The sequence below is a fragment of the Urocampus carinirostris genome, chromosome 11 (assembly GCF_059441175.1).
Source record: "Urocampus carinirostris isolate Australia breed hairy pipefish chromosome 11, RoL_Ucar_1.0, whole genome shotgun sequence".
Lineage (NCBI taxonomy): Eukaryota > Metazoa > Chordata > Actinopteri > Syngnathiformes > Syngnathidae > Urocampus > Urocampus carinirostris.
The window spans coordinates 41,493,142-41,520,677 of NC_142359.1; the positions used below are offsets into that span (position 1 = coordinate 41,493,142).

The 27,536-nt window shown below is 41.0% G+C and overlaps 1 protein-coding gene, 1 non-coding gene and 3 pseudogenes across 3 annotated transcripts in view; 4 read left to right on the forward strand and 1 right to left on the reverse strand.

The window, feature by feature from the left end:
- utp20 (UTP20 small subunit processome component) overlaps positions 1-14,824 on the reverse strand; it is a 71,828-nt gene extending 57,004 nt beyond the window's left edge. For both annotated transcript variants that reach the window (XM_088346779.1, XM_088346778.1), the window contains exons 1-22: positions 14,639-14,824; positions 14,336-14,416; positions 14,199-14,265; positions 13,998-14,130; positions 13,728-13,916; positions 13,379-13,460; positions 13,162-13,299; positions 6,420-6,575; positions 6,127-6,279; positions 5,916-6,050; positions 5,768-5,845; positions 3,785-3,963; positions 3,501-3,644; positions 2,618-2,706; positions 2,436-2,541; positions 2,202-2,352; positions 2,056-2,118; positions 1,815-1,982; positions 848-924; positions 701-780; positions 371-623; positions 132-302 (exon numbers count right to left, since the gene is read on the reverse strand). In XM_088346779.1, the coding sequence (XP_088202905.1) occupies positions 132-302; positions 371-623; positions 701-780; positions 848-924; positions 1,815-1,982; positions 2,056-2,118; positions 2,202-2,352; positions 2,436-2,541; positions 2,618-2,706; positions 3,501-3,644; positions 3,785-3,963; positions 5,768-5,845; positions 5,916-6,050; positions 6,127-6,279; positions 6,420-6,575; positions 13,162-13,299; positions 13,379-13,460; positions 13,728-13,916; positions 13,998-14,130; positions 14,199-14,265; positions 14,336-14,416; positions 14,639-14,689 (2,744 nt within the window). In that variant the 5' untranslated portion in view covers positions 14,690-14,824. The remainder of the gene's footprint in view (positions 1-131; positions 303-370; positions 624-700; positions 781-847; positions 925-1,814; positions 1,983-2,055; positions 2,119-2,201; positions 2,353-2,435; positions 2,542-2,617; positions 2,707-3,500; positions 3,645-3,784; positions 3,964-5,767; positions 5,846-5,915; positions 6,051-6,126; positions 6,280-6,419; positions 6,576-13,161; positions 13,300-13,378; positions 13,461-13,727; positions 13,917-13,997; positions 14,131-14,198; positions 14,266-14,335; positions 14,417-14,638) is intronic.
- LOC148357400 (U2 spliceosomal RNA) lies at positions 11,600-11,872 on the forward strand (annotated as a pseudogene).
- LOC148357401 (U2 spliceosomal RNA) lies at positions 11,901-12,134 on the forward strand (annotated as a pseudogene).
- LOC148357402 (U2 spliceosomal RNA) lies at positions 12,367-12,611 on the forward strand (annotated as a pseudogene).
- A 12,283-nt stretch (positions 14,825-27,107) lies between the features above and the next one.
- On the forward strand, positions 27,108-27,261 carry LOC148357403 (5.8S ribosomal RNA). The gene has a single exon (XR_015852142.1). It is a non-coding gene; the product is annotated as a 5.8S ribosomal RNA (ribosomal RNA).
- Positions 27,262-27,536: the final 275 nt, after the last annotated feature.

Genomic DNA, 27,536 nt, shown 5'->3' on the forward strand with positions numbered 1-27,536 from the left:
TTAAAATAAGGTAGTTTATAAGACAAATATTGTGGTGTTTTAAGATCAGTTAAAATAATTCAGCTGATCATTTCAACTTCAGATTTACAACTTTAAAAAAAAGCCAGCATCAGTTTTTATTGCATCATTACTTTCTAGTCGCTCTTCTTGGTAGCGCATTAGTCCGGCGTTTGCCCTTCTCCACTCTGTCCTCTTCTTCCTCCTCTTCTGCAGTCATTGTTGCCTCCTCTGGGATAGTGCAGTTGATTTTTCTCAGATCCTGAGTCGGGGCCACCAGCGGGTCAACTGGATAAAATTCGTTCCTATTAAAGAGAAGTGAGAAAGTAAAAATATTTGTGGTCCAGCTCAACATTCTGAGCAGGACAGTCACCTGATAAACCGAAGCAGCAGTGGGCTTAGCTCCCGGCTACGGGGCTCCACTCTATCTGGAAAATGGGCCATGGCACGCCACATCAAACTACGGAAGTTGGCAAAGTCCGTCCTTTCGTTAATCTCAGAGTTTGACTTGAGATGCTGCAGGAACAGCACCCCCAAGTCGCCGCTTTCAATGACATAACAACCCGGCTCAGTCTGGGGATTCACGTCCTCTACTTCATCATAAGTACTCTCCTGAAGTTCATTCTCTATAACAAAAATAAAAAGTGAATGTGAATAATGCTAAGTTATTAGCACCTTGATACAACAGATTTCTGAAACATACCAGCTAATACCACCACCTTCACCAGATGCTCTTGGTACACCATCCAAAAGTCTCTATTGTCCATTTGCTTGGCGTGGGTTCTATAAAAATAAAGAACAACTTTTGCTACCCTTTTAACACACAGCGTCATAGAAAAAAAATACCAACCCAACGAGTTCAATGACAGGATCCCACAGTGGCTTGAAATTGACAAATAGCATTGCTAAGAGATACCGCAGAGGCACCTGGAAGAGAACAAAAAAAATAGCGGCTTTACTTCTTACCAACATTCAATTCTCAGCTTTATTTTTGAAAAAAATAAAATAGATACAAAAAATTATTTAAATTGGTTTTATTGTATATTGTGATTGTCAAATGGGCAAATAATACAGAGTATGATAAATACGATATTGTTAAGACTTTAACCTGAGGGAACTTCTTTGAGGAAATGCATGTTTATATCCTTGTTGCCAAACAATATTAACAAACCACTAATTAAAAAAAAAAAATTCTTAGTGTATTCAATTAAAAAAAAACCTGTAAACCAAATACTGTACGTAAAATAGGGCTGCACGATCAACGAAACTGTAATCAACATTGCTCTGTCACTTAGTGTGATTGTGTAGTTGCATTTCTTTTGAGGATTTATAGTTTAATGTTCGTGTTTTTATCCTCTTCGTTATTTGAGTAATAGAGTTTTTGGCCAACCAGAATAGTCACAAATCAGGTTTTGATGGCGCCAGCTGATAAAGGCAAAACTGGGAGAGGCAAAATGTTGCAAGTCTTAGGTATGACTGGGCCAAGACTCAAACATGTGACATACCAGTCTCGGGTCATGTCTACTGCTTTATATGAGACACAGGCCAGAATGCATAAGAAGGCACGCCGCAAAATTTTATTTAAATCTGAGACTTATGTGCACCATTAGGTTTTGAAAATACGGCATTACAAAGGACAAAACTAGCACAGGAAATGCACTTTTCTTTTTAATATCGAAAATCGCACCAAAATAGCAATGCAGATCTGAAAAATTGTAATTAGTTTTTTTTCCAAAATCATGCAACTCCAACTTAAAATATAGACTAATGTAAAGTATAGACAAACTGGCCAAAACTAAAAAAATGAATATATGTACCTGCTGAAAGGTACCAGGAGGCCCCTGTGGCAAGCTGCGCTGCACAAGGTCATACTGCAGCCTGCGCAAGTGAACCAGCTTTTCCCGATAGTCCTGGACGGACGCGGGCACTAACTCCGCCTGCAGGCAGACGGCGAAGACCGACTGCACCTCCAAGCTTTCGTCAAGCTGGGCAAAAAGTTATTGAATGTGTAGTTATATTCAAGTATTAAGACATATTCTTCTTAAAGAGTGACATTACCTCCAGTGGTGTAAGGAGCTTTGGCTGAAAATGTGAAAAGATTCTAAGGGTCAGCAGACGTATCTATAAAACAACAGATAATCAATACATTAAAATAATGCTTGTATTTTGGATGTCATACAATCAAAGAAGTCTGTAAGATTCACCTTGGATATATTAGAGGACAAGTTGCCTTGCAAGATTCGGTAAATGGCTAAAAGCGCATCATGGGATAAGTGCTCCGAAGCACCACTCAGGGACAGGCGGGTGTAATAAAGGTCTCCGAAAAGCAGGGCGGACAGTTCTGTGGGGAACTTACTGAAGATAAACATCAATAAGGGTTGATTATAAAAAGCCTTCTACCTAATAGTAAAGTATTAACTGTTTTTTGTCACATATACCGTAATATAACTATGACTTTGTCATAAGGAAGCAAAGAGAGCGGCTGGGCTGAGCTGTCCAGAGTGAGAAGGCAGTTTAAGGCCTGTGCGGCGACAAACAGACCAGCTGGGGGGAAACGGAAAAAGCACATGTAACCAACTTAAATAACTGAGGCAAAAACATTTTTAAAAAGTAAAAATACCCTTTTCCAGTTTGTCCGTCTCAATTTCACATAGTAGGTGGTTTAAAAAATCAGAGACTGCAGAGAACACATTTCCTGAAACAAGAGGCCTGCAAAAGAAAAAATAAATAAAATGTCTGATATTTTTTGAGAATGTACTGTATAATCAGGAAGAGTGTAGGACTGTAAAGTAATCTACTATATTTTCCCAGGTTGAAATTCCTATTGTTTTGTTGCCCGATTATTTTATTAAACTTTTAAAATTGAAATACTGAATGTCAAAAATTTAAATGTAATTGACACAAGAAAAAAATGCCTCCAAAAGACTGTCGCTGTGGCACAGTTGCAAAAAATCCTGCAATAAAAATAACAAATATTTACATTCACATAAATATATAAAAAAAAGGAATACTGCATATCTGAACATATTTATTATTTTAATAAAAGCTCATTTCCCAATATGAAAAATATCGTATTAGCAAAAAGGCAAATTGGAGACAGTGGTGGAAAAAGTGCTTGAAAGACTTGACGTGAAAGGAGAAAAAATACAATAGGAAGATATTTAAAGGAGGGGTGCGTAGTGTTAGGTGTTCTTAAAAAGTTAAAAGAAATATTTATTATATAGTATGGGTTAAAAAAGCCCAACTGAGTTCAAAGAACTCTTATACTTTAATTTCCATTGCACCCGTCTGGTTTTATCTTAATTTTATCAGGCCTGTTCGGTGAAGAGTAAACCCCCAAGAAGATAAAAAAAGAGTATTTCAGCGTGTCTAAAAAATGCACACACATTATGTGTTAGTATGCTGCCAAATCCTGGCTTTAAGTCATGATTGCAGCCTAAGTTTGAAAATGCTACACCCCACCTTTAAATTCTAAGTCGCAGTACTAAGCCTTTAATTGTAACCTGAGATGTGGGAGGAGAACGAGAGCGCTCCAAGGTCGTGACAGATCCACGATGGGCCCAGCTTGCTCATCAGGAAGATCAATGAGAGAAAGCACAAACTCGGGCACAGCTTGCTGCTCTGGTTGTCCTTGGTTACTGAAGACACTGAAGCGAGACACAGTATTGAAAAGTATGTCCAGAGGTGATATTTTAATACCAGAAAAGGCTTGAAGATGGAAAATGCGGCAAGGTCACCGAAATGTCCCCGCGTCAATTTGCAAGTGCAATAGAGAATTGAAGCTTACCCGGTCGTATTTCCTGTGAAGTGTAGGGGGTAGGTCTCAAATGCCATGGCGCCATCGGTAGGGGGCGGGGCTTTAGCAAGAATCAAATTGACGAGAACCTCCAGAGCACAGTGGCGGGAAACCGGATTGCTGCACCCCAACAAGCCGGCGGTGTAGTGGAGGAGGGTCGGGAGAAAGAGCTGAAAGCAGCAAGAGGAGGGTTATTGTGGAAAAACTTTCCAGGCTAAAAGGCGCACCCAAAAAATTTGATCATGCTTCTTTATGCGGACAAAATTGGAAATGCATAACCATATTTGTACAATATTTGATCACTCGATAAATTTTCTCCCCAACCATAATTGAATAACAATGGTGGCGCCAAGGATCGAACTGGATAGCAATAGTGAAAGCAAAGAATCCTAACCACCAGGCTGCTCGAGACATGGATGGTTGTTCACAATTGCATAACATTAGATGAAACCAGAATCAAACCTGGACTGCTGCGGGAAGAGATTTTGTAAGGTTTATTGTTCTATATTCTTTATCAATTATCCATTATCGGTCAAATCATAATACGCTATAAAGCCAAGGGGCCGAGACACTTGCTCTCAGCCAAGAGGCTGAGTCAAGGTCCTAGCCACAGAGCCATGCAGTGATCAGTGCGAATGCACCGTTCCCGGAGTGCCAGGCTCTATCAACTATACCACTATGGATACAGACAACACATAAAAAGACATTAGGTCTTACCTCATTATCACCAGGGTTGGGTAGGGTTACTTTAACTTGATTACTTTCAATTACTTTTAGATTACTCAAATACCAAATATGCTAATAAAAGACAAAAGAAACGAAATATGAATAAAATGACAAAATTTTGTGCAGGCTTGGGGAGTAACGGAACACATGGAACGGCAAAAATGATGTTGGCAAGCTGTTTGGATTTATTTTCATTTTGTTTCTGTCGCATTTTATGTTAGTTTTGCCGGAGATCAAAGCCAGGAGAGAAAGCTTACTGCGTGTTGTGAGTTATCATTTTATTCATATTTAGTTTATTTTGTCTTTTATTAGCATATTTGGTATGGGAGTAATCCATAAGTCATTAAAAGTAATCCAGTTAAAGTAACCCTACCCAACCCTGATTATCACACTATTTTTGGTCAAAGAACCAGATATGTTGTTAGAGAAATGAGAAAACGGAAAGCGATTAAATAGGGGGATAGAATTTGTTTATAGTTTTTCTGAGCTCAAACTAAGAATTGTAAGTGACAAGCGTTTTGATTATGTGTGGCCTTGTATTTATATATTTCAGGGCGACCAAATTACTTCCCACAATGCATTTCTTTTCATCACTTCAAAACTCAAATACATCCCACATTTTTCTTCAGTTTAGAATCTTGCGCGCTTCAGAAAAGTTGGCGATACAATACTGCATTACAGTGGTCCCCAACCATTTCCTGTACCAGGGGGCGGTTTAATGTCTGACAATATCCTCGCGGCCCGGCCAAATGATTCCATCAAAAATTTGGTACTGTAACAAAAATTAGTATTAGGTGGGGGATCCCTTAAACACTCGAGTCGTAAGGGAACCATTCCTGTGGAGTATCCTGTGGGCAGTTACACCCTGGCGGTGCCCATCCCTCTCCAGGCCAACAAATGTTTTTCCACCAGGTGTCGAACCAGAGATCTTATGCGTGTTAGGCGTATGTGCTAACCACTGCACTGATGGCTTTTTTGTGTTGTGTGTATCCCTGGTGGTCTTGTGGATAGAAATCAGGTGCGCTCTTCACCACCCATTGGATCCAATGCTATGCAAATATGAGCAGTGATATACACAGACTAATCAATCAATGCACAAATACAATCAATCAATTTTATTTTTTTGTTAAGCTGTAGAAGTTTTAATTATAATCCAGTATAGGCCTTTGTATGAAAAACAAAATGTCACAAGACTGTTTTTGGTGGTTGCGCCGTACAACCGGTGCGCTTTATGGTGTGAAACTTCACCTGCTCAAACTGATTCACGGTGAACATCTCCTTGGTGAACTCAAGGATTACATCTTCTCCTAATGAGCTGCTGAAAACCTTGAATGATGCAATGATGGTTAGTTCAAGTGCTTCCATGACAAATTGAAAAGAAATGGTCAGAATATACCTTCTGGATCATCTCCTGGACAGGAGCACTGGAAAGGCTGATGTTCTCTCCAAGGAGCAAAGAAGAGACAATTTGGAGGAGGAGCCGTGAACAGGGCGTGGGGAGCATAGAGCTCTGAAGAAGGCGGAACACGGTCTAGGAGGAGAGTTGACGCTCAATAGAAACCTAGAACTTGAAATATATTTAAACGAGATGATGATGGAGCTTTTACCTGACAGACGCCCTCTGGCTTTGTGACCTTGGCTCCGTCCTTGTGAGACACCAAGGTGTGGAGGACAAAAAACAATCTTTCGAGCTGCTCTCCTGCTGTTTGGGCCTTTTCCCCCTTGGCCTCCAAAAAACTAAAAACCTCATCCACAACAGCCTGATGATAAAAACAGATTACATCTGCTATCACTCCAAAACCAAAATAATACACAGAATATTGCTTTATTTGCCATACTTTCAAGCATTTTTAGGCTAATGCCACAGATGAATAAACAAAAATAATCTCAGCCTTCTTACCTGAAGGGACTCCCAAAACACCAAGAAGTGCTCCTTTTCCACATGATTGGCAGCAACCTGGGCGGTGTGATCCAAAGCATCCCGCACCAAGTCCCATGGTAAATGGGTTCCTCGATGGGTTATAGGTCCCAATTTACGCAGGGCACTAGAGAGGGCCTTAAGAAAGAAAAAGTTTGGCCATGTATCATTTAGATTACACTGCAAAAAAATTATTTTTTATCTGCATTGACATTTTCTAGATTTAAGATAGTTTATCCTATCCTAAATCACCTTTGATGTAAGAAAAAGTATCATCTCAAGTAGCAGATGGAGTTTAGCTAATTTTGAGAAATTGCTAACAAACTCCATGACGCCCCCCCCATGGCAGACATGCTTGCTGGCTTTTTGCTTTTATGTTCGTGTGTTTTCTTTTTTCTTTGAAAAATACCACGCACTGGTAATATACACCAGGCAGAAACTACTGAACTTTGCAAAGTCAAACAAACAGACACCTGCTTTATTTCACCGGAGCTACAAGTCATTGTTCACTCCCGTGGCTACAACCGCCACCCTCACATAGGTTGTGCTGCACCGAGGTCGAGTGAGCAGGCCAATCCGGGGAGAATGCTCGGGAGACTGCGACGCCAGCGAGGGAACGGGGTAGGGCTCCATGCTAGGCCAAAAGCCCATGCTAGCTGACCAACACTACCCAGCCTTCTGCTTGCTAACATGCGCTCACTGGAAAACAAGCTAGACAAGCTGAGAACAAGGATTTCATCCAAACGGGAAATTAAAAAAATAAATAAATAAATAAATAAAGTTCTACGCCTTTAATTTCACCGAGCTGACATTCGGACAAAATACCGGAGTGTGCCATACAGCGAGAGACTCACTCCATACACCAAAGAGACCGCACTGAAGCCGCCGGTAAGGCTAAGGTAGGGTGTGTGTGCGTGTTAGTCGACAACTCGTGGTGAGGAGACATACACACTGTTAAGAAGCATTGAACGAATGAATACTTTATTTCGAACATTAAAATAAAAACAGTACCAAAACAATCACTGTTCACCTGATGTGGAGTTTATTACTGAAATATCGTCCCTATTATCTACCGAGGGAATTTACTGCTATGTTTTTGGTCGCTGTTTACATTCCCCGTGAGCAAACTCCGCAGCAGCACTTGACGCATCCCATGACGCCATCAGTGTGCTCACCCCGATGCTGTTTTCATCACCGCCGGTGACTTTAACCAGTGCTATCTATAGACTGTGTATCCCAAATATTATCTACATGTGGACATTACCACCCGCGGAGAGAAAACACTCGAACTCAGTTACAGTAACATGCGTGATGTATACAAGGCTTTACCTCACCCCAAATCTGGAGTCTCTGATCACACCTCTCTGCTTGTGTACCCAGCCTGCAGTCAAAGTGAAACAAACAAACCCGATCACAAAACAAATCAAGCTCTGGAATTCAGAGACTGAGGGCACTCTGCAAGACTGTTATGCCACAACAGACTGGGAAAGTTTCTAAAACTTCAGCCACTCTGGAAAACTCTTCTGTCAGTATAATGTACAAGATGATGTTGAATATGTGACTGGGTACATTAGCACTTGTATTGATAACATCGTACCCAGCATACGAGTCAGGAAGTTTCCAAACCAGAAGTCCTGGAAAAGTTCTCAGGTACACCGCATGCTGTGTGCTTGATGTATTTCACACACATCAGGCAACGAGTCAGTACAAAGCAGCCAAATAAAAATTAAAGAAAGCAATTACAGCGGCAAAGAGACAGTACAGAGATAAAGAGGATGGCTTATACTCCACTGCGGACACTAGGCGGATGGGGAGAGGCTTACAACACATTCCTTCTTGTTTTAAGACCACAACCATTGTCCCCCTCCCGAAAGACGCCACCCACCTGCCCAAGCAACTACAGACCGGTAGCACTCAAACAGATTCTTATGAAGTGTTTTGAGAAAGTAGTCCTACCCAACATCAAGGGCAGCATCCCAGACAACCTGAACACCCTACATTATGTCTATAGGACCAACAGATCCACCTCAGATGCCATTAGAGCTGTTCATCATTCCCTGTCCCATCTGGAATACAAAGACTCCTAAATCAGGATGTTCTTTGTAGATTACAGCTCCACCTTCAACACGGTCAACCCCCATAAACTCACCCACAAACTATCCACAATCCGTTTGCACCCCACCGTCTGCAACTGGCTCCTGGACTTTCTAACAGAAATGAATATAGGACATAAGCCGGCATAAAACACCAAAATAGAAACTCTGCAGGGATGTGTCCTCAGCCCAATCCTCTACAGCCTCTTCACTCACGACTGTGTCGCCTCTGACAAGGACAACATCCTACTGAAGTTCGCTGACGATACTGCAGTGATAGGATGCATCACTGTGGGGGGAAAAGCAGCCTACAGGAGGGAAGTGGCGAGTCTGGTGACATGCGATAACCACAACCTCACCCTTAATACGGACATGACAAAAGGAGATGATAGTGGACATGAGGAAGAGGAGGAGACCTAACCAACCACTATTTATCCGGGAGCTTGGAATAAAGCGGGTCAGTAGCATTAAGTACCTCAGCGTGCACATCACTGAGAATCTTACGTGCACCCTCAACACCACATAGCTGGTCAGGAAAGCTCAACAGCGGCTATACTTCCCGAGGAGGCTCAGGAAGTTTGGAATGTCAAGCAAGATCGTCAGCAACTTCTACAGCTGCATAGTGAAGAGCATCCTGATCAGCTGCATCACTGTTTGGTAGGGCAGCATCACAGCCATGGACCTCAAACGCCTGCAGAAAGTGGTTAAGAATGCTCAGAGAATCACCAGGACTCTACTGCCCTCTCTGCAGAGCTAATACCACCGCAGAGTCCACAGAAGGGCTGCTTCCATCATCAAGGACCCCTCCCACCCACAACATGGACAACTTCTGCCCTCAGGACAGAGGTACAGGTGTGTGAAATGCAGGACAACCAGTCAAAAAACCATTTGACCCCTCTGCCATGAGACTCTTAAACGGCTGCTTATCTAACATTACACTGCAGACATGTTCAGCACACTACAAACACTTTAAACTGGACCATACTTGGATTATTCTTGCACTATAGTCACGTTCACCTGGACAACACTTCACTCCTCATGCACACTTGTATTATTATTTTATCTTTATTTGTATATTTATTTCCTTGACACATCTTGAGTTAATCTTGTATTTTTATTTTTTAATATTTATAATAATATTTTTGTATACATGTATATAGTTTCCTAGTTTTTATTTTTCCTGGCAACTGTGGACAGCAAAGTAAGAATTTTATTGTGCAGGGAAATGTGGTTCTTTACTGTGCGTATGACAATAAATACTTTGAATCTTGAAATATTTTACAGCCACATTAAATATTCTATCTATCTACCCTGGTCATATCCCTCGAGAGGGGTGACCGACAGCAAGACAAACACATACAATAACAAAGAAAATAAAAAAGGGAAAAAGTAGCAAAAAATACACACTAACATTTTTGGACCATGGCCAACCCAAATGCCCAAACACCCAAACAAGTTAAGCACCCCGGCACCCAAGTTGGTCATGCTTTCATCCCTCCAGATGGAAACAGGACACAAGAAAGCAGCCATGTCACTCGGGTCAGGGTGACACAACACACTCTTATGTTCAACAGCAGGGCTGACAGCTTTCACTGGTTTACCCCTGCCGCAATATATGGGTGCTCTGCCCATCTCTTAGAACGCGTCTAAACATCCCACTATCCTTTTAAAACACCTCTCCACTAATTCCTATAACCAACAAGAGCTCTAGCTTCCACTACATCCAGTCATCTTTCCTGCAGTGCACTCATAACACCATCCATCCACGTCAATCGCGCCAATCCTCTTGGTCTCCTTCCATTTACTTCTGCTCTGTAGATCCCCTTCAACATTTGCTCCTCATCCATCCTCTCCATGTGTCCAAAACAACCGAGTACTCTCTTATCCACACGCTTGCTCAGTTTAAATACTACTCCAGTTCTGTCTCTCACAATTTAATTTCTCAATCTATCAAATCTTGTTACTCCTAACATACTCCTCAAACACTTCATCTCAAAAACATTTAATTTCTATCTCAAATCTGCGTCCAGGCTCCAAGTCTCTGCATCATATAACACAGTCGGCACAATCACATTCTCAAACCGTCCCCTCTTAACATCCATACTCGTACTCTTGTTGCTCATCACTCTCCTAAGAGAACCCAAAACCTTGCTTTCTTGATTCACTGTGTGCAATACCTTGCACTCCATTCCACTAACTGCAGCCACATCACAACGCAAGTACCTAAAGCTTTCAACTTCTTCTAGCACCTGTCCATACAACCTTATTTCTAATGCCATGCCCACTCCATCATGTGAACATTAAAAATAAAAAAATAAAAAAATAAAAAAATTAAAATGAGCAAAATGACCTTCCCAATGCAGTTTAAAACACGTTTGCTTGTTTTAAGTTCTTAATTTTGATACAATAAAAACAAGATAAAATACCGTAAATTCCGGACTATAAGCCGCTACTTTTTTCCCTAACTTTCAACCGTGCGGGTTATTCAGTGATGCGGCCAACTTATGTAATTTTTCTAACAGCCGCTAGCGGCGCTCGAGTGTTGCTAGCATTAACTGCCTTGTCAAAGCTATATTATTACTAAAGCTTTGAAAACTCTCTCGGCGTACAGTCTTTCTTTGTAAATATGTGTAACCCATGTATAATATGTATTTGCATCTGTATAATTTTGTAATGTATTTATTTGTATTTATTTTAGACACTTATTCTGATGTTTTGAACGGGTGAACGAAAAATGAGGGGCGAAACAAACGCGGAATGTCGAGTTTAAGTGGGGACCGCTAAAGGTGAGGGACAGACAAGGAAAGAAGAGGGGGTAAAAAGTTGGTTAAAGGAAAAAGAGTTGCGTGAGTAAATGTGTTCATCTGATATATTTTTCCCACCCTTACCTTTGGAAATATACACCTTTTTCCTTGGATTACTTTCAACGGGACCTGGACTCTGCAGGTCTGCATCAAACCATAAGTACCGATATCATTTTCCGTTCATTTTGCCGGCTGTGATTTTTGGACTGTTTGCAATTGTGCGGTTCAACTGTGGTTCTGAAATTATATACTAACTACTGATAGGACCTTAGCTTAGCCTTTTGGCTGAGAGTAAGTGTCCCGGCTCCTAGGCTTTGTAGCGTATTATGAACTGACCGATAACGGATAATGGATAATGAATAACGAAGATAGAACAATAACCCTTAAAAAACCCCCAACTGCTGTTCCAGAAATGTTCATTGTGGAATGGTGCATTTGATCTTTGATTTTTGCAATCCGGAGATGGAATAAGAGCTTGCTCTGTCCACTCCACGCATCGGCCCGGTATTGCAGTACCTCCGGGAACGGTGCATTCGCAATGATCGCAGCAAGGCTTTAGGGCTAGGACCTTAGCTTGGCCTTTTGGCTGAGAGTAAGTATCCCAGCTCCTAGGCTTTGTAGCGTATTAGGAACTGACCGATAACGGATAATGGATAATGAATAACGAAGATAGAACAATAACCCTTAAAAACCCCAAACCCCATTGATTTTTTGCAATCCGGAGATGGAATAAGAGCTTGCTCTGTCCACTCCACGCATCGGCCCGGTATTGCAGTACCTCCGGGAACGGTGCATTCGTAATGATCGCAGCAAGGCTTTAGGGCTAGGACCTTAGCTTGGCCATTTGGCTGAAAGTAAGTGTCCCGGCTCCTAGGCTTTGTAGCGCATTATGAGCTGAACGATAACGGATAATGAATAGCGAAGATGGAACAATAACCCATAAACCCCCCCCACCCCACGCATCGGCCCGGTATTGCAGTACCTCCGGGAACGGTGCATTCGCAATGATCGCAGCAAGGCATTAAGGCTAGGACCTTAGCTTGGCCTCTTGGCTGAGAGTAAGAGTCCCGGCTCCTAGGCTTTGTAGCGTATTATGAACTGACCAATAACGGATAATGAATCAAGAAGATAGAAAAATAACCCTCAAAAAATCCCCCCCTATGAAGTTACAACTACGGAGTTTGATTTTTGCAATCGGGAGATGGAATAAGAGCTTGCTCTGTCCACTCCACGCATCGGCCCGGTATTGCAGTACCTCCGGGAACGGTGCAATTGCACTGATCGCTGCTTGGCTCTGTGGCTAGGACCTTGACTCAGCCTCTTGGCTGAGAGCAAGTGTCTCGGCCCCTTGGCTTAGTAGCGTATTATGACTTGACCGATAACGGACAATTGATAAAGAATATAGAACAATAAACCTTACAAAATCCCCCCGAAGGACATTTAGTTTCAATCGCGGGACTTGAAGTCGGGTTTGGGTTAATTTTGTGTTTGTGTTACATGTTTAAATGTGGGCGCATGCGGCTTATATACAGGTGCGGCTTGTGTGTGTACAAAATCGGTTTTCCTCTTAAAATGTGGTGGGTGCAGCTTATAATCAGGTGCGCTCTATAGACCAGAATTTACAGTACGTTAAAATAAGAAACATTTACTCAGTACAAACAAAATGTTCTGTCAGAGGGGTAAGATTTAAATTGTATCAATTTAGGAACAGGGAATCAAATGCAAAGCCTCAAATGCCTTGTATCAGATTTCTACAGTAACATTGAAAATGAAACAATTTTACACAGTCCCTATTTAACAATAAAAAAAAAGTCTATAGATCCTTACAGTGCCAGCACAAGAGTGAAACGTGTGCTGGACGCCTTTGCACATCTCAAACAGCAGCAGGCCGGCGCCTTCTGCCTTGTCAGGATTCTTCTCCAAGTCCGAGAACACGAATGACAGCAGAACATCCAGATCGGGAACCTGTGCAGAACCAGAACACATAAAATACATGGAGAAACTTCTATTGATTGTTTTTTTTATATCATTCAATTGGTCATACCTTTCTCATTAGAAATGCAAAGCTTTCAGCTGCAAACTTGCGGATGTGGTCCTTATTGTGCTCCAAAAGCGTGCTGTACAAACTGACAAGAGGAAAGACAGATATGAAAATACACAAAAACAAATTGTGCTAAGATTACAAGTTTCATGACAAGAAATGTGTAATGAATGTCAGCTTCTCCTCATTACCTTGCGGATATTACAATCACAAAATAGAGTGAATACTGAATACAATAAAATAAACAAACCTGAAATGACATTTAGTGGGATATATTAAACTCTAGCTCGCCTACAACGAGTAAAGACAAGCACAATAAAAATGAATCTTTACATAACATTTTCAAATTCACCTGTAGATGTTTCCCATGTCTTTTACCATGAGCCTCCACAAGTACTTGTACAGGTAGGAGAGGCATATAAATGCACACTCTAGCACCTCCATGTCTTCTGTGTCCAATATCTCAGTAATCAGCATGAACAAATCCGGGAAGTGTGGGTAGAAGTCGGCTTGCAGGTCTCGTGCCAGCTGCACCACCAGGCTAGAAATGAATAATCAGGCAAGTTAGGTGTCGTCTAGGAAAATTAGGGCCGTGATTATATAAATCTACAATTGTTGTTACTCTAATAAAGGTTGATAGGCCAGACTGCCCGGGACAGCAAGGTGTATTTTCAGGCTCTCCACAATGGACTTTTGATGAAAAACCAGCATATTGAACGATTGGCATTTGTTGGAGACTTCCTTCAAAAATGCAGCTGGAGAAGAAATAGTGTTACATTACAACAGTTACAAAAGCCAGAACAATGGATTAGCTTTGACATACTGAAGTTTTCCGTCGAATTGAGGTATTTCCATTTTGTCAGACTTTCAAAGAAATAAGTTTCGACTTCCTTTATCAAAAAGGGAAAAAAAGTCAGTTACTCACACAGAATCAATACATGATACAAAATACATACATACCTCAGCATACGATTCTGTTCTGTCAATCCGGTGGATGACGTTGATGTTTACATTGGAAAGCCTCTCAGCGAAAGAAAGAAACTGGAAGATTATTTTAGAATTTAGGAGATGATGCACTACCATTAACAATCTTTTATTTAAGAGCAAATAATCAGGATTTTTTGAGAAAAGATAACTGATACACACATGTACTAGTAAAAGTCGATTGTATGTCCTAGTTATATTGGAAAAAAACGTTTGAAATAGTGTTTCAAAAGTAAAACATGTGTACACGTGTCCGTAAAAAAGAGCTTGTGTTCTCACCCTATAGGTGTTCTCAGATTTGTGATACGAAGACTTGGATTTGATCTTCATCTTGGTGCTGTTCCTTGTTTCCTAGTCAAATGGTAAAATGAGCCGCCACGGGTGAAAATTATTCCTTTATTACCTTTTTCTCTTAGTAACCCAGAATACATGGGTGTTTACACGCATGGTGTACGGTCCGGCGCGGCCATGTTAAACGCATTGCATTTGGGGTAAAAAAAAAAAAAAAAAAAAAGATAGTGTATGGAATTGAGTCTTCCTTGGCATTTATTTCCGGTTTTGTTCTCGGATAAATTCTTACTACGCTTCGGGTTTCGTTAATGTTTTTTTACGTTCTCAATTTTTCGTTTTGATTTAGTTTTTCTTCGTTTATTTTTAATAGATTTTTACTTCTTCCTCATTGAGATAAAAGAGTGGATGTCACTCAATTTCTTGCGTCTTAACTCTGAAAAGACCGAAATGTTAGTCATTGGTCCATCTAAATGCCGTGGCTTATTCTCAAAAACTGCTGTAAACATTGACAAATGTCACATCACACAGAGTGACTCAGTTAAAAATTTAGGTGTCATATTTGACCCTGATCTATCCTTTGAAACGCATGTAAAGAAAATTACTAGAACCGCTTTCTTCCATCTTCGTAACATTGCTAAAATTCGTTCAATACTGTCTCAGTCGGATGCGGAAATTGTAATTCATGCGTTTGTTACCTCCCGTCTCGATTACTGTAATGCACTACTCTCTGGTCTCCCGGAGTCTAGAATCAAGTCTCTTCAGCTGGTACAAAATGCTGCAGCGAGGCTTTTAACTAGGACAAAAAAGTCTGATCACATAACACCGATTTTGGCTAACCTGCATTGGCTCCCTGTTAGCCTTGGATGTGATTTCAAGGTTCTCTTAGTATTATACAAAATCATACATGGACTTGCTCCCTATTATTTTTCAGATCTGATTTCCCTCTATGTCCCGGTCCGAAGCCTACGATCTGAGAGTGCCAGTCTTCTGGTGATCCCAAGAGCAAAGAAGTGTTCTGCTGCTTCGAGAGCATTCTTCATCCGGGCACCGGTGCTGTGGAATGCTCTTCCCCCTGAGATCCGATCTGCAGCCTCAGTGGAAATGTTTAAATCTAGGCTTAAAACTCACTTCTACTCTATAGCATATGAATAACCTACTCTTCTCGTCGGCTCCAGAGCAGGGGAATGTATAATAATATTCTGAAAAATAGTCTGTGTAATATAGTGTAATAATCTGTGAAGCCCTTTGAGACTCTTCTTGATTTAGGGTTGTACAAATAAAAATGACTTGACTTGACTTGATTTTTGACTTATTTTGGTCTCTATTTCCCCATTTATTTTTTTTCTTTTGTTTTTTGTTTCCTAGCTTTTTACTTATCTTTTCTTGCCTTTTCCCTTTTTTATTTATTTCCTGCTTGTTTGTTTCTTTTTTTCCTAGCTCTTTACTTTTTTATTGCTTTATTGTTTTTCTTCCTTTTCCCTTTTCTTTCCTTTTTATTTTTACTTGTTTTTTCGTTGTTGTATTTTTTTAATTTTTGCCCCCCACACCTGGTAACACAGCTGCTCCTCCTTTTGTCTAATACCAGTCTGGAATGTCACCTCCCCATTTCTGCTTGACAAATCACAAGTTTATCTTTTTTTCTTTATTCAACCTTTTCCATCACGAAACATATGGCAACTGAGGAGATATAAGCATTTTTATTTCAATGAGAATTTCAGTAGGCCCTTGGTTTGGGGCCTCTTTTGCAGCCGCAGACTTTGTAGTATTCTCTCTCATGCTGGCCGTTTCCGCTGCAATTGGGGTCGACTACGCTTTAACCGACTAGGCCCTAAAAAGCTCCATCTCCTTGTCCCTGACGGCCAGCTTAATGTCGGCCAGTACAGTGCTCTCCAATCTGGCGAAGGTAAAGTTGCAAAAGGATCATTAATGTTGATTTCGGATAACAAAGAAAAAACTCAAAACGAAATAAAATAAACTTTACACTGAAAAAAAATGGTTTATGATAACCACAAGTCTTCATATGTTTTTTTTCTGCCGAGTAAGATCAAGTTTTTTAATCCCAAAATCAATGTTTCTTACACTTTTTTATTAATGCATGAATGGTGAAATATTTTTAACAAGTCTGAATGGCAGATGTAAAGTTGGCAACTTTTAGTTGTGTATTTCTCAGACTCCTATGCTATGAAATCAACTTGTTTAACCTGTTTTTCTATTTTCAATATGTAAGTAATCATTACACACACACACACACACACACACACACACACACACACACACACACACACACACACACACATAGTCACGTTTCAAAGATCCATATTTTCAGTCTAATTACATTCTTTTTAATACGTTTTTAATGTTCATTGTATGTTTTATTTTTATTTTATTTTATTTTTTTACTACTTCCGGCGCCGTCGCGAATGGCAGCCATTCCAGCAGCTCCCGTGTTATTTTCTCTACTTTTGTGATTTAGTGTTTGTGGTTTTTTTTTTGCTTACATCTTCAGTGGCTGCCTTGCAACACTTGTAGCACTTTGGATTACTTTCTATCCTATGGATATGGGTTTTAACGCGCAAAAATGCACTTATTCGAGGAATCAACTCCTCGACCTGAAGAATTCTCAAGACCGGCGCGGTCCCCCTTTTACCTAACGAGGTGAGGCGACCGTACCGGGGGTGCAGAGCCGGTGCTAAGGTAAAGGCTAAGCGGCTAGCGGCGAAGTGGCGATATAAGCCCTCGGTACCGTCCATAATCATGGGGAATGTCAACTCCCTACCAAATAAGATCGACAAACTGGCTGTGCTTGTGAAAGACATCAAAGCACACAGGGAGTGCAGCTTGCTTTGCTTTACGGAAACGTGGCTCACGTCTAGCATCCCGGACGCTAACGTTGCGCTAACCGGCTTCTGCGCTGTTCGGGCTGACAGAGGCACAAAAGTCAGTGGGAAGCGCAAAGGAGGGGGACTGGCTATCTACGTGAACACGAGGTGGTGTAATCCTGGGCATGTAAAAACAAAGCTTTCTATCTGCTGCCGTGATGTCGAACTTTTGGCCGTAAGTCTGCGTCCCTATTACATGCCCAGAGAGTTCGGACACGCCATTGCTGTTATTGTTTACATCCCACCGCGCGCTGATGCGGAAGTAGCATGTGACGTCATCCACTCCGAGGTGGCAAAGCTACAAACACAACACCCGGAGGCTGCAATGTTAATCTCTGGGGACTTCAACCACGTGACTCTTGATAAGACACGGCCCTCTTTCGTCCAGTATGTGGACTGCAAGACCAGGGGAAATAGGACTATTGACCTTCTGTATGCGAACATCAAAAATGCATACAGTGCAAAACCACTGCCCGCCCTTGGAAAAGGAGACCACAACCTCATTCTGCTTAAACCACAGTACAAACCAAAAGTAAGGAGGATACCAACAACCACATCCTCTTTTAGAAAATGGTCCACCGAGGCAGAGCAGGCTCTGAGAGACTGCTTTGGACGTACGGACTGGGATATGCTGCTAGGGTCCAGCAGTGGGGACATTGAGGAGATGGCAAACTGCACTACTGACTACATTAACTTCTGCATGGACAGTGTTGTTCCTATAAAGACTGTACGCTGCTATGCCAACAACAAGCCCTGGATCACGAGCGACATCAAGTGCCTTCTGAACCAAAAGAAGAGGGCCTTTAAAAATGGTGATCAGCAGGAGCTAAAACGAGTACAGAAGGAGCTCAGAGTCCAAAAGGGAAGGAGCAGTACAGGAGGAAGTTGGAGAAAAAGCTGCAGAACAACAACATGAAGGAGGTGTGCGAAGGGATGAAAACAATTACTGGCTGCAGCACCAAGCAGGGTGTGGCTGTGGATGTAGATGTGGGGCGAGTCAACCAGTTGAACAACTTTTTCAACAGGTTTGACCACTCCGCCTCATCCTCACCCCTGAGTACTGCAACTGTCCTTCCCCCTCCCCCTCTGGACACTAGCAGGGAAGACATCCCCCCACTAAAGATAACTGCAGCCCAGGTGTGTGGAGAGCTGAGGAGGCTGCGAACCAGCAAGGCAGCTGGTCCAGATGGAGTATCCCCCCGACTGCTGAAAGCCTGTGCATCTGAGCTGGCAGACCCTCTACAGCGCATCTTCAACCTGAGCCTTGAACAGGGGAGGGTCCCTCAGCTGTGGAAAACATCCTGCATCATCCCAGTCCCAAAGAAATCAAGACCTGAGGAACTCAACGACTTCAGGCCGGTCGCCCTGACATCACATTTGATGAAAACCATGGAGCGGTTGCTGCTGCACCACCTGAGGCTACAGGTCCGTCACGCCATCGACCCTCTGCAATTTGCTTACCAGGAGAAGGTGGGAGTGGAGGATGCTATAGTATACATGCTACACCGATCCCTCTCTCACCTGGATAGGGCTAAGGGGGCTGTGAGGATTACATTTTTAGACTTCTCCAGTGCCTTCAATACCATACTGCCTCTGCTACTGAGTAGGAAACTGACAGAAAAGGGAGTTAGCTCACACCTTGTAGAATGGATTACTGACTACCTGACAGGCAGACCCCAGTATGTGAAACAGGGGGTCTGTACATCGGACACTGTGGTTAGTAGCACAGGATCTCCGCAGGGGACCGTGCTCTCTCCGTTCCTATTCACTCTGTATACATCGGACTTTAAGTACAACTCTGAGTCCTGCAATGTGCAAAAGTTTGCCGATGACACTGCGATCGTGGGATGTATCAGAAATGGGCAGGAGGAGGAGTACAGGAAATTGATTCAGGACTTTGTCCGATGGAGCGACGCAAACCACCTGCACCTGAACACCACCAAGACCAGGGAGATGGTGGTGGACTTCAGGAGAACCAGAACTCACCCGGTTCCTGTAACCATCAAAGGAGAATGTGTGGAATTTGTTCAGACCTACAAATACCTGGGTGTGCAGCTGGACAACAAACTGGACTGGACTGCCAAAACAGAAGCTCTATGTAGGAAAGGGCAAAGCCAACTTTACTCCATCAGAAGGCTGGCCTCCTTCAAAATCTGCAAAAAGCTCCTGAAAATATTCTATGAGACAGTTGTGGCAAGCGCCCTCTTCTATGCGACAGCGTGTTGGGGAGGCAGCGTCAAGAAGAAGGATGCCTCTCGTCTCAATAAACTGGCTAGGAAAGCGAGCTCTGTTGTGGGCAAAGAGCTGGACAGCCTAACAACAGTAGCTGAGAGACGGGCACTGGAAAAGCTGCGGTCAATCATGGACAATCCATCGCATCCACTACACAGCATTATCTCCAGACAGAAGAGCAGTTTCAGCGACAGACTGCTGTCACTGTCTTGTACTACGGACAGACTGAAGAGATCTTTTCTTCCTCATGCCATGAGGCTCTTTAACCCTACCCGGCAGAGTAAAAGCCCACATTAAACCACACCACCTACATTGCATATTACCGAATTTTATTGCAATATGTATTCTGTGTAGCACTATTTAGATATTCTATATAACACGCTACAGTGGGCATTTGCACGTCACACTGGGTATTTGTATATTGTATTCTTTTTGCTGTATTATTGTATTGTTCTCAGCTCAGGGATGCTGCTGGAAATGTGAATTTCCCTCCGGGGATGAATAAAGTATCTATCTATCTATCTATCTATCTATCTAATGTTATATGTATGCGCGACTCCATCCATTCACTGCGCATGTGCGACCTCTCAATAAACCACGCCTACTGACCAGGATGTTGTCAGTTCGGCCTGGGCGACCAAGTAAGATGGCGGCCGCACATTTGGGCAGTCGTTTTCAACTTAATAAATGTCTCGGCCTGAATATTTTTGCCAGCAATGGAGTTATATTAATATATAGCTCCTCCGTCATCTTGGTGCCGAGTGAGTTCTCGCGGATTGCAGACGAACATGCGGCCTGAAATTTGGGACTCACGTGGCCAGAAACATTGGCGGCGATCGCAACATCAGGCTAACAGCGAAAGATTTTGTTGAAATCAGCTCAGACAACCTCTATCCGAACCAACTTGGCAAACGTATTCAGGTAAAGGGCATTTATCAATATAAAATTGGAATAATTTTAAGAAGAAGCCATTTTATATTAAAATAAACCGATACAATGGGGTGGCGATAGTGAGCGAGACAGTGCACGCGGAAAGGGTGGAAAGGCCCTGTACAAATCCTATAGGTTAATATTATCCATTCACCCAAGAAAGTACTAATAAAAGAATTAGCTGTACTTTAAATTTTTAAACTATGCTAGTAGTTTAAAACGGGATTGGGTGTCCGGGTAAATTACGAAAAGAGAGTCGGCTCACAGGCCCAAAAATACACATTCCTGGACAGTTAAGGACCGCGGGGTGGGTAGAGCCTCCTCATTACAAATAATTAGTCAAAGTTCTTCCAAGGGTGACCAAGTCCTCTGAATAACAGGTAAATTCTGTGGGTGGCGGCTCCCCCTGCGGAAATTGTGTAAAAATAAATCGATCAAGATAAAATGCGTGGCTTTAGTAAAAAGAAAGTGTTTTGTCATATTTCCTATAAACCTTTCACTTCCATTTATGTTTGTCATTTGTGTTTAGAAAAACGTTTTCAAAATGTCATAAGGAGTCGAAAAAAGTAAGTTTTTGAGGAATTGGTGTTCAACACGGACGGTGCGCAACATAGGGACCGCGGGCCACAGAAGGCCCTGGAGATTTTTATTTTCCGTTCCAATTTTATTATTATTATTATTTTATTTTTTTTAAATTGAAAATCAATAAATTAAGGAGCGAGAAGTTTAGGAAAAATATGACTGAGTGATTTTAGATGCGTTAAATCGAGATAATGCCAGAATAATACCGAAAAAGATAAAATAATACCAAAAAAGATAAAATATTCCTGTTTTCAGTTCAAAATTGGAAAATTAAGGACTGGAAAGACGAGGAAAAATCTACCGTAAATTCCGGACTATAAGCCGCTACTTTTTTTCCAAATTTTCAACCTTGCGACTTATTCAGAGATGCGGCCAATTTATGTAATTTTTCTAACGGGCCGCCAGTGGCGCTCGAGTATGAGAGGTAAGCTTTAGACCGGTGGAATATGTGTGCCGAGGAAGATCACAACTTATGAGCGTAAACATACCCTCAATATGCAACAAACATTAAACAAGGCTCATGACGCAGCCACTATGCTAAAAGCAAATGGGCATATTACTGGGGTGCATTGACATTAGGGAGTGTGGAACGACGTCACCATGATTAAATTTCTTTCCGACGTTGTAAAATACATTGTAGATGCCTTTACCAGGAAGGAAGAAGCGTATGGTCAGCCGTGATCTTTTCGGTTACAGCTTTTATTTCCTTGACAGACTAATGAGCAGGTGTGCGAGCATCTTTTCTAGTAGCGTGAGGCTACTTCCCAAAGGCACGGTTTAGGATGAAAGCTATATTATTATTATTAAAGCTTTGAAAACTCTCTCGATGTACCGTCTTTCTTTGTAAACATGTGTAATATGTATTTGCAACTGTATATTTTTGTAATGTATTTATTTGTATTTATTTGAGACACTTATTCTGCACGAGCAAATTAAAAAAGAGGGGCGGAGCTAAGGTCCTAGCCTTAAATCCTTGCTGCGATCATTGCGAATGAGTGGACAGAGCAAGCTCTTATTCAGTCGGGGGAGAGGGATTTTAGTAGATAGTACACCATCCTAAAACCACAGTCGGCATCATGATAATTAACGTATGATGCAGACTTGTAAAGTTCAGGTCCCGTTGAAAGTAATCCAAGGAAAAAAAATGTATATTTCCAACGTTAAGGGTGGGAAAAACATATATTCACTATTGTCCGCTGCGACAACAAAAAGATCTATCGGTAACTCAGCTTGACCCCACTTCCCATCAGCCTGCGTTTGCTCCGCCCCTTCTTTTTGATTCGCCCGTAGAACACATAACACAATAAGTCTCTAAAATAAATACATTACCAAAATACACAGTTGCAAATACATATTATACATGGTTACACATATTTACGAAGAAAGACGGTACACCGAGAGAGTTTTCAAAGCTTTGATAATAATATAACTTTCATCCCAAACCGTGCCTGTGAAAGGTATCAGCTATCTAGTAGGATCACGCTCGCAATGCATCAAATGTGCGTGTTGAAAAAAAGCATCCCGTAATTGTGAAATTAACGGTAGATCATCATCAACTTCCTCCACGTAACTATCGCCATCAAAGGCGTCTTCCTCATTATCGGAAAGTACCATTATTTTACCTAGGGGTCGCAGTCTTTCTCGCTGCACATATTCTGCTGGTCTTAATCTTACCTTCTATACTCCAGCGCCGCTGGTAGCCATTAGAAAAAATACATAAATTGGCCGCTTCACTGAATAAGCCGCAGGGCTGAACATTTGGGAAAAAAGTAGCGGTTTATAGTCCGGAATTTACAGTAGATTAAATTGTTTTGATGGAAAAATTAAAATTAAGTGAGATGACATTTTCGCATTATACTGGTGAGGTAACGAGCCAGTGTGAGAGGGCGCGTAAGGAAAGAAAAGGAAAAATTAAGGAAAAGAGAGACAAAGAGCATACAAGAAAGAAAGAGAAATGCAAAGGGGAAAGTTAATTGAATAAAAAATATTTTGTTGAAAATTGGGTAAGACACTGAACCCCCAATTACCCCAATAAGCAGGTTATCGCCTTACATGGCTGCACGGCTGCTGTTGGGAAGTGTGAAGCACACCATAAAGAGTTTTGGGGAAGTCTTGATTTGAAAAGCGCTATATGAATGCAGAACATTTCATTTTAAATCTAGCTGATATAAAATAAATGGGTAGGTATGAAACACAACACTACACATTATATAGTGGTTTTGGAGGTCTTCATTGACTTGAAAAACACTGTATAAATACAGACCATTTTACCATTTATAACGTTACTTTTATAGAAAAGCTACAAAAATAAAAAAGAAATATTACAAGGATGAATATCTAATTGAATGCAAATAAACATGGACATAACATATTGTTTTGCTTTAGAACAAGAAGAGAGACATACCACAGAATACATACACACATTATATTATAGAAAAAAGATGCTGAGCACAGAGGTAAGCAAAATAATCAAATAAAGTTGTTCCACACTTGGGTCCGGGTTAAACCTCTCGGGCTTAATTTCTCTTAATTCAGCCATTCACTTGCAGTTAACAACAAAGGAAGAAGAAATGCAATGGCAAAGTATTACGATAATAAAAATTCTACTCCAAAAATACTATAGAAATACTATACAAACACTTCACTATTTCCTTGTTACGAGAAGAAAATATTAGATATACCGTAAATTCAGTGATGCGGCCAATCTATGTAATTTCTCTAACGGCCGCCAGCGGCGCTCGAGTACAAAAGGTAAGATTTAGACCGGTGGACTATATGTGCCGAGGAAGACTTCGTAATATCAATCATCAAAGTAAGTGAGCATTTTTAGAAGACAATGAGAAACAGATTGACAAATCCTGGAAAAGATCAAGGGAATTTAAAAATAACGGATTAATTGATTTCGAGAGTTCATGATATTTGAAAAATTTAACTGCACAGGAAATAAATGGATAGAAATTAATTAAATTAAGATAATGTCTACTAGTACTTTAATTTAGAGAAACAATTAGGCCATTGAATAGTCCAGCTAATTTACTAAAACATTCCAGTACGTAAGCACGATAGAAATAACGAGACTCTAAGTGCCACTGAGTTCCACTAAAGAGAAAAGACATTTTTTGAAAATCAATGGACTCTCCAAAGGACATATCAAACTGTCAAAAAGGGGGCGCATCAGAATAAAGATGGACAAAATGTTATTTGCTGTGATTGGGAACACAGTTGGAAAAAATTAACAAAGACATCCATTCATCCATTTTCTGCGCCACTTGTCAAAACCGAGGTCATGGGGGTGATAGAGCACACCCCAGCTGCGCTTATCAACAGCGAGGTCACGGGGGTGATGGAGCACACCCCGGCTGCTTTTCGGACAGCTAACAGGAGATACCTGAACTGATTGTCAGTGGAACTGACAAAAAGGCAAAGTCATTTCGTTTCGTTTTTGAGATGTGCACATTTTGAAAAAGAACTTTTGATGGGCCAAAAGCAACATTCAAACGGTGAATGTTCTGTGGAATACGCAAATCAAAGAGAACACAAGAACATTCAAGAATACGTCTGCTTGAAGTTGCATAGAGTCTTGTTAATAAAAAGTATATGTACATGAGGAAAATTGATAAATTTATTTTGCTAAATTGTATTTGCTGTTTTATTTCACTTGTATTCATAAAAGTTGAACTGAGTTTTGGACTCAGTTGGGGGGGAAGTTTTTAAGAGGCTGGTAAATTCTAACTTAAGAACGAGACACGTGAAATGTTTTTGGTCATACTTCAGTATAATAAGGGTTAAAATCTTACACTAGTTTTGTCCGCAATTGATGAAAAATTGTCTTCTGAATAAGCTCTCAATATAATTGTTTTTTGAAATTCAAATTATAAAGATTTGGACGGATAGAAAAATATTACACAAAAAGAATATGCTATAATATAAAACAATTCAAATGTTTGTCAAATAGCTTAACAATAATCAATTAGAGTGACCATACACTGTTGGAGTATTGCCCACATTGAAAACATTTTTGGATGGCATTTTTCATTTTGGCGGAGTCATTCACCTTGAGCGTGAATTACCTGTCTTCTTAGTAAAATACTGTTATTTTAACAAATTTACTTACTGAAAAGATAATACATCGGTTATATTTTTTACAAAAAGCTAAACAAAGAGTGAATCATAACAGTAAAAGCATTTTATTTGGCTAAGTTGACGATTTAATAATCTACCCTGGTCATCTGCCCCGAGAGGGATGGCCAACAGCAAGATAACACATGTAAAAATCAAGAAGAGAAAATAGAAAAATACACACACAGAATTTTTGGACAATGACCAATCCACAAACAAGAAAACATAATGTCACTCAAATCAGGGTGAATGATTCTGATGATGATAATAGTTCAATTCAGTGACTGAAATTACTAAAAAGCTAAATTTGAGATTTAGAGCTAACAATTTTGAAAAATAAATTGTTTATGTTTGATTTAAAGTCTTGGGATAAAGTGCTCAGAATGGATACGGCAACTTATAGCGGGGATTTTGCCTTCACTTAAAATAAATATAAAAATAATTTAAGAAAATATACGAATCTATATAAATAATTGAATTAGTTGTTTTACAGGTTAAATTGAGCCACGAAAAATGTCTCAACAGGGGGGAATAAAACATCTTATTAGGATAACCTAATTAACAAAAACATTTTTTAGGTCTCTACCTCTCTCTATATCTATCTCTATATCTATCTCTTTCTCTCTATCTCTGTTTCTCTCATCCACACAGGAGACAGTGACCCCTGGTGATCTGATGCTGGTAAAACAAAAAGGCCTGGTCCAGTCCACGCTGGAATGGCACTTCTGCTCATTGCCCCCACGGCTGTTGGGGTGCCTGGATTCACCAGGGACACTGCAGGGGGATGAAAATGAGACAATCATCGATCCCCTAGCCACTATGAAGATCCGAGCGGGTAAGGCCAGTCGGGCCCCTGCTTACATAGACGCCAACAAAACGACGCCATAAAACTCTGGACAATGTTATCCAGAAGACTGTGGTCGTAAAAGCATTGTGAAAGAACTGTTAGGCAATGGCAGTAATGAGATTGTAGTTTTTTTTTTAACTCTTCGTTAACAAACAAACTCATCCGTTTTAGTATCTTGTCGTTATAGAGTTGTTAAGAGATCACGGAAGTTGGTGTGGTGAAGGTGGTGTGTGAGAATGTTTGTTGCCCATATGTAACATTACAAACTAATACTCTACCTACAAAACTCCACACAGCCATCTATAGATTTCAACCTTTTAATATGTGATTATTTAACAATGTCTTTAGAAACTTCTCCCTGTACGCGTTGAATCTTCTTATTTAAGAAGGCCATAAAGTCATGGGCTGAATGGGTAGAACTATCTGAGATAATCTGTTGCCTAGTTAGCGATGCTACAGTTTGGAAAAGGATTTTGGGGTTCTTTTCTTTTTATTTTGTTTAATTTAATTCTCGCGGTCTCCATCAATGACCCTTATAGTTAACGATTGCTTAACTGGAGATTTGTTTTCATTTTTGAGAAGAATGAACTACACTGAAATATAAGCGTTTTTTTGTTGTTGTTCGTTTTAGTTGTCCAATTTCTTTTGTTTGTTTTTGTTTTATCCTCTGTTTTTCCAGAAAAAAGACATTCCTGGGAGGAGAGATTTTTTTTTCCTTTTTGAAGGTTTTTGCCTCTCCATGAAATTACCAATCTGATGTTTTCTTTTATGATGTTTTAATTTGAAACCGCTGGTATTGTTTTTATTGATGTTCTTTAAAATTCACAACAGGGGGGAAATGTAAAGATAGCTATTTTTAAGTGTGTACGACTCTTAGCGGTGGATCACTCGGCTTGTGCTTAGATGAAGAACGCAGCTAGCTGCGAGAACTAATGTGATTTGCAGGACACATTGATCATCGACACTTTGAACACACATTGCGGCCCCGGTTTTACCTCGGGGCCACGCCTGTCTGAGCGGCCCCCTCGGATGGGTCTGGCCTTGATGCGGCGAGGGGGCTTGCGTGTTCCAGTGACCCTGGAGAGTGATACCGTCGGGAGCTTGCTCCTGGTAGGGTCACCCATGGTGGGCTGGTCTCCGGGGTAGGTTCCAGACAAACAAAGACCCCAGCGTGTTGGTACGCTGTGAAGTGGCAGCCCCACCAACCGACTATCCTGCGGAGGGCTAACAACTCACCCAGGAGAAACCCCCTTTGTTACGAAACTGTTGGAGAAATTGGAGGTTCGATAATCAAGAG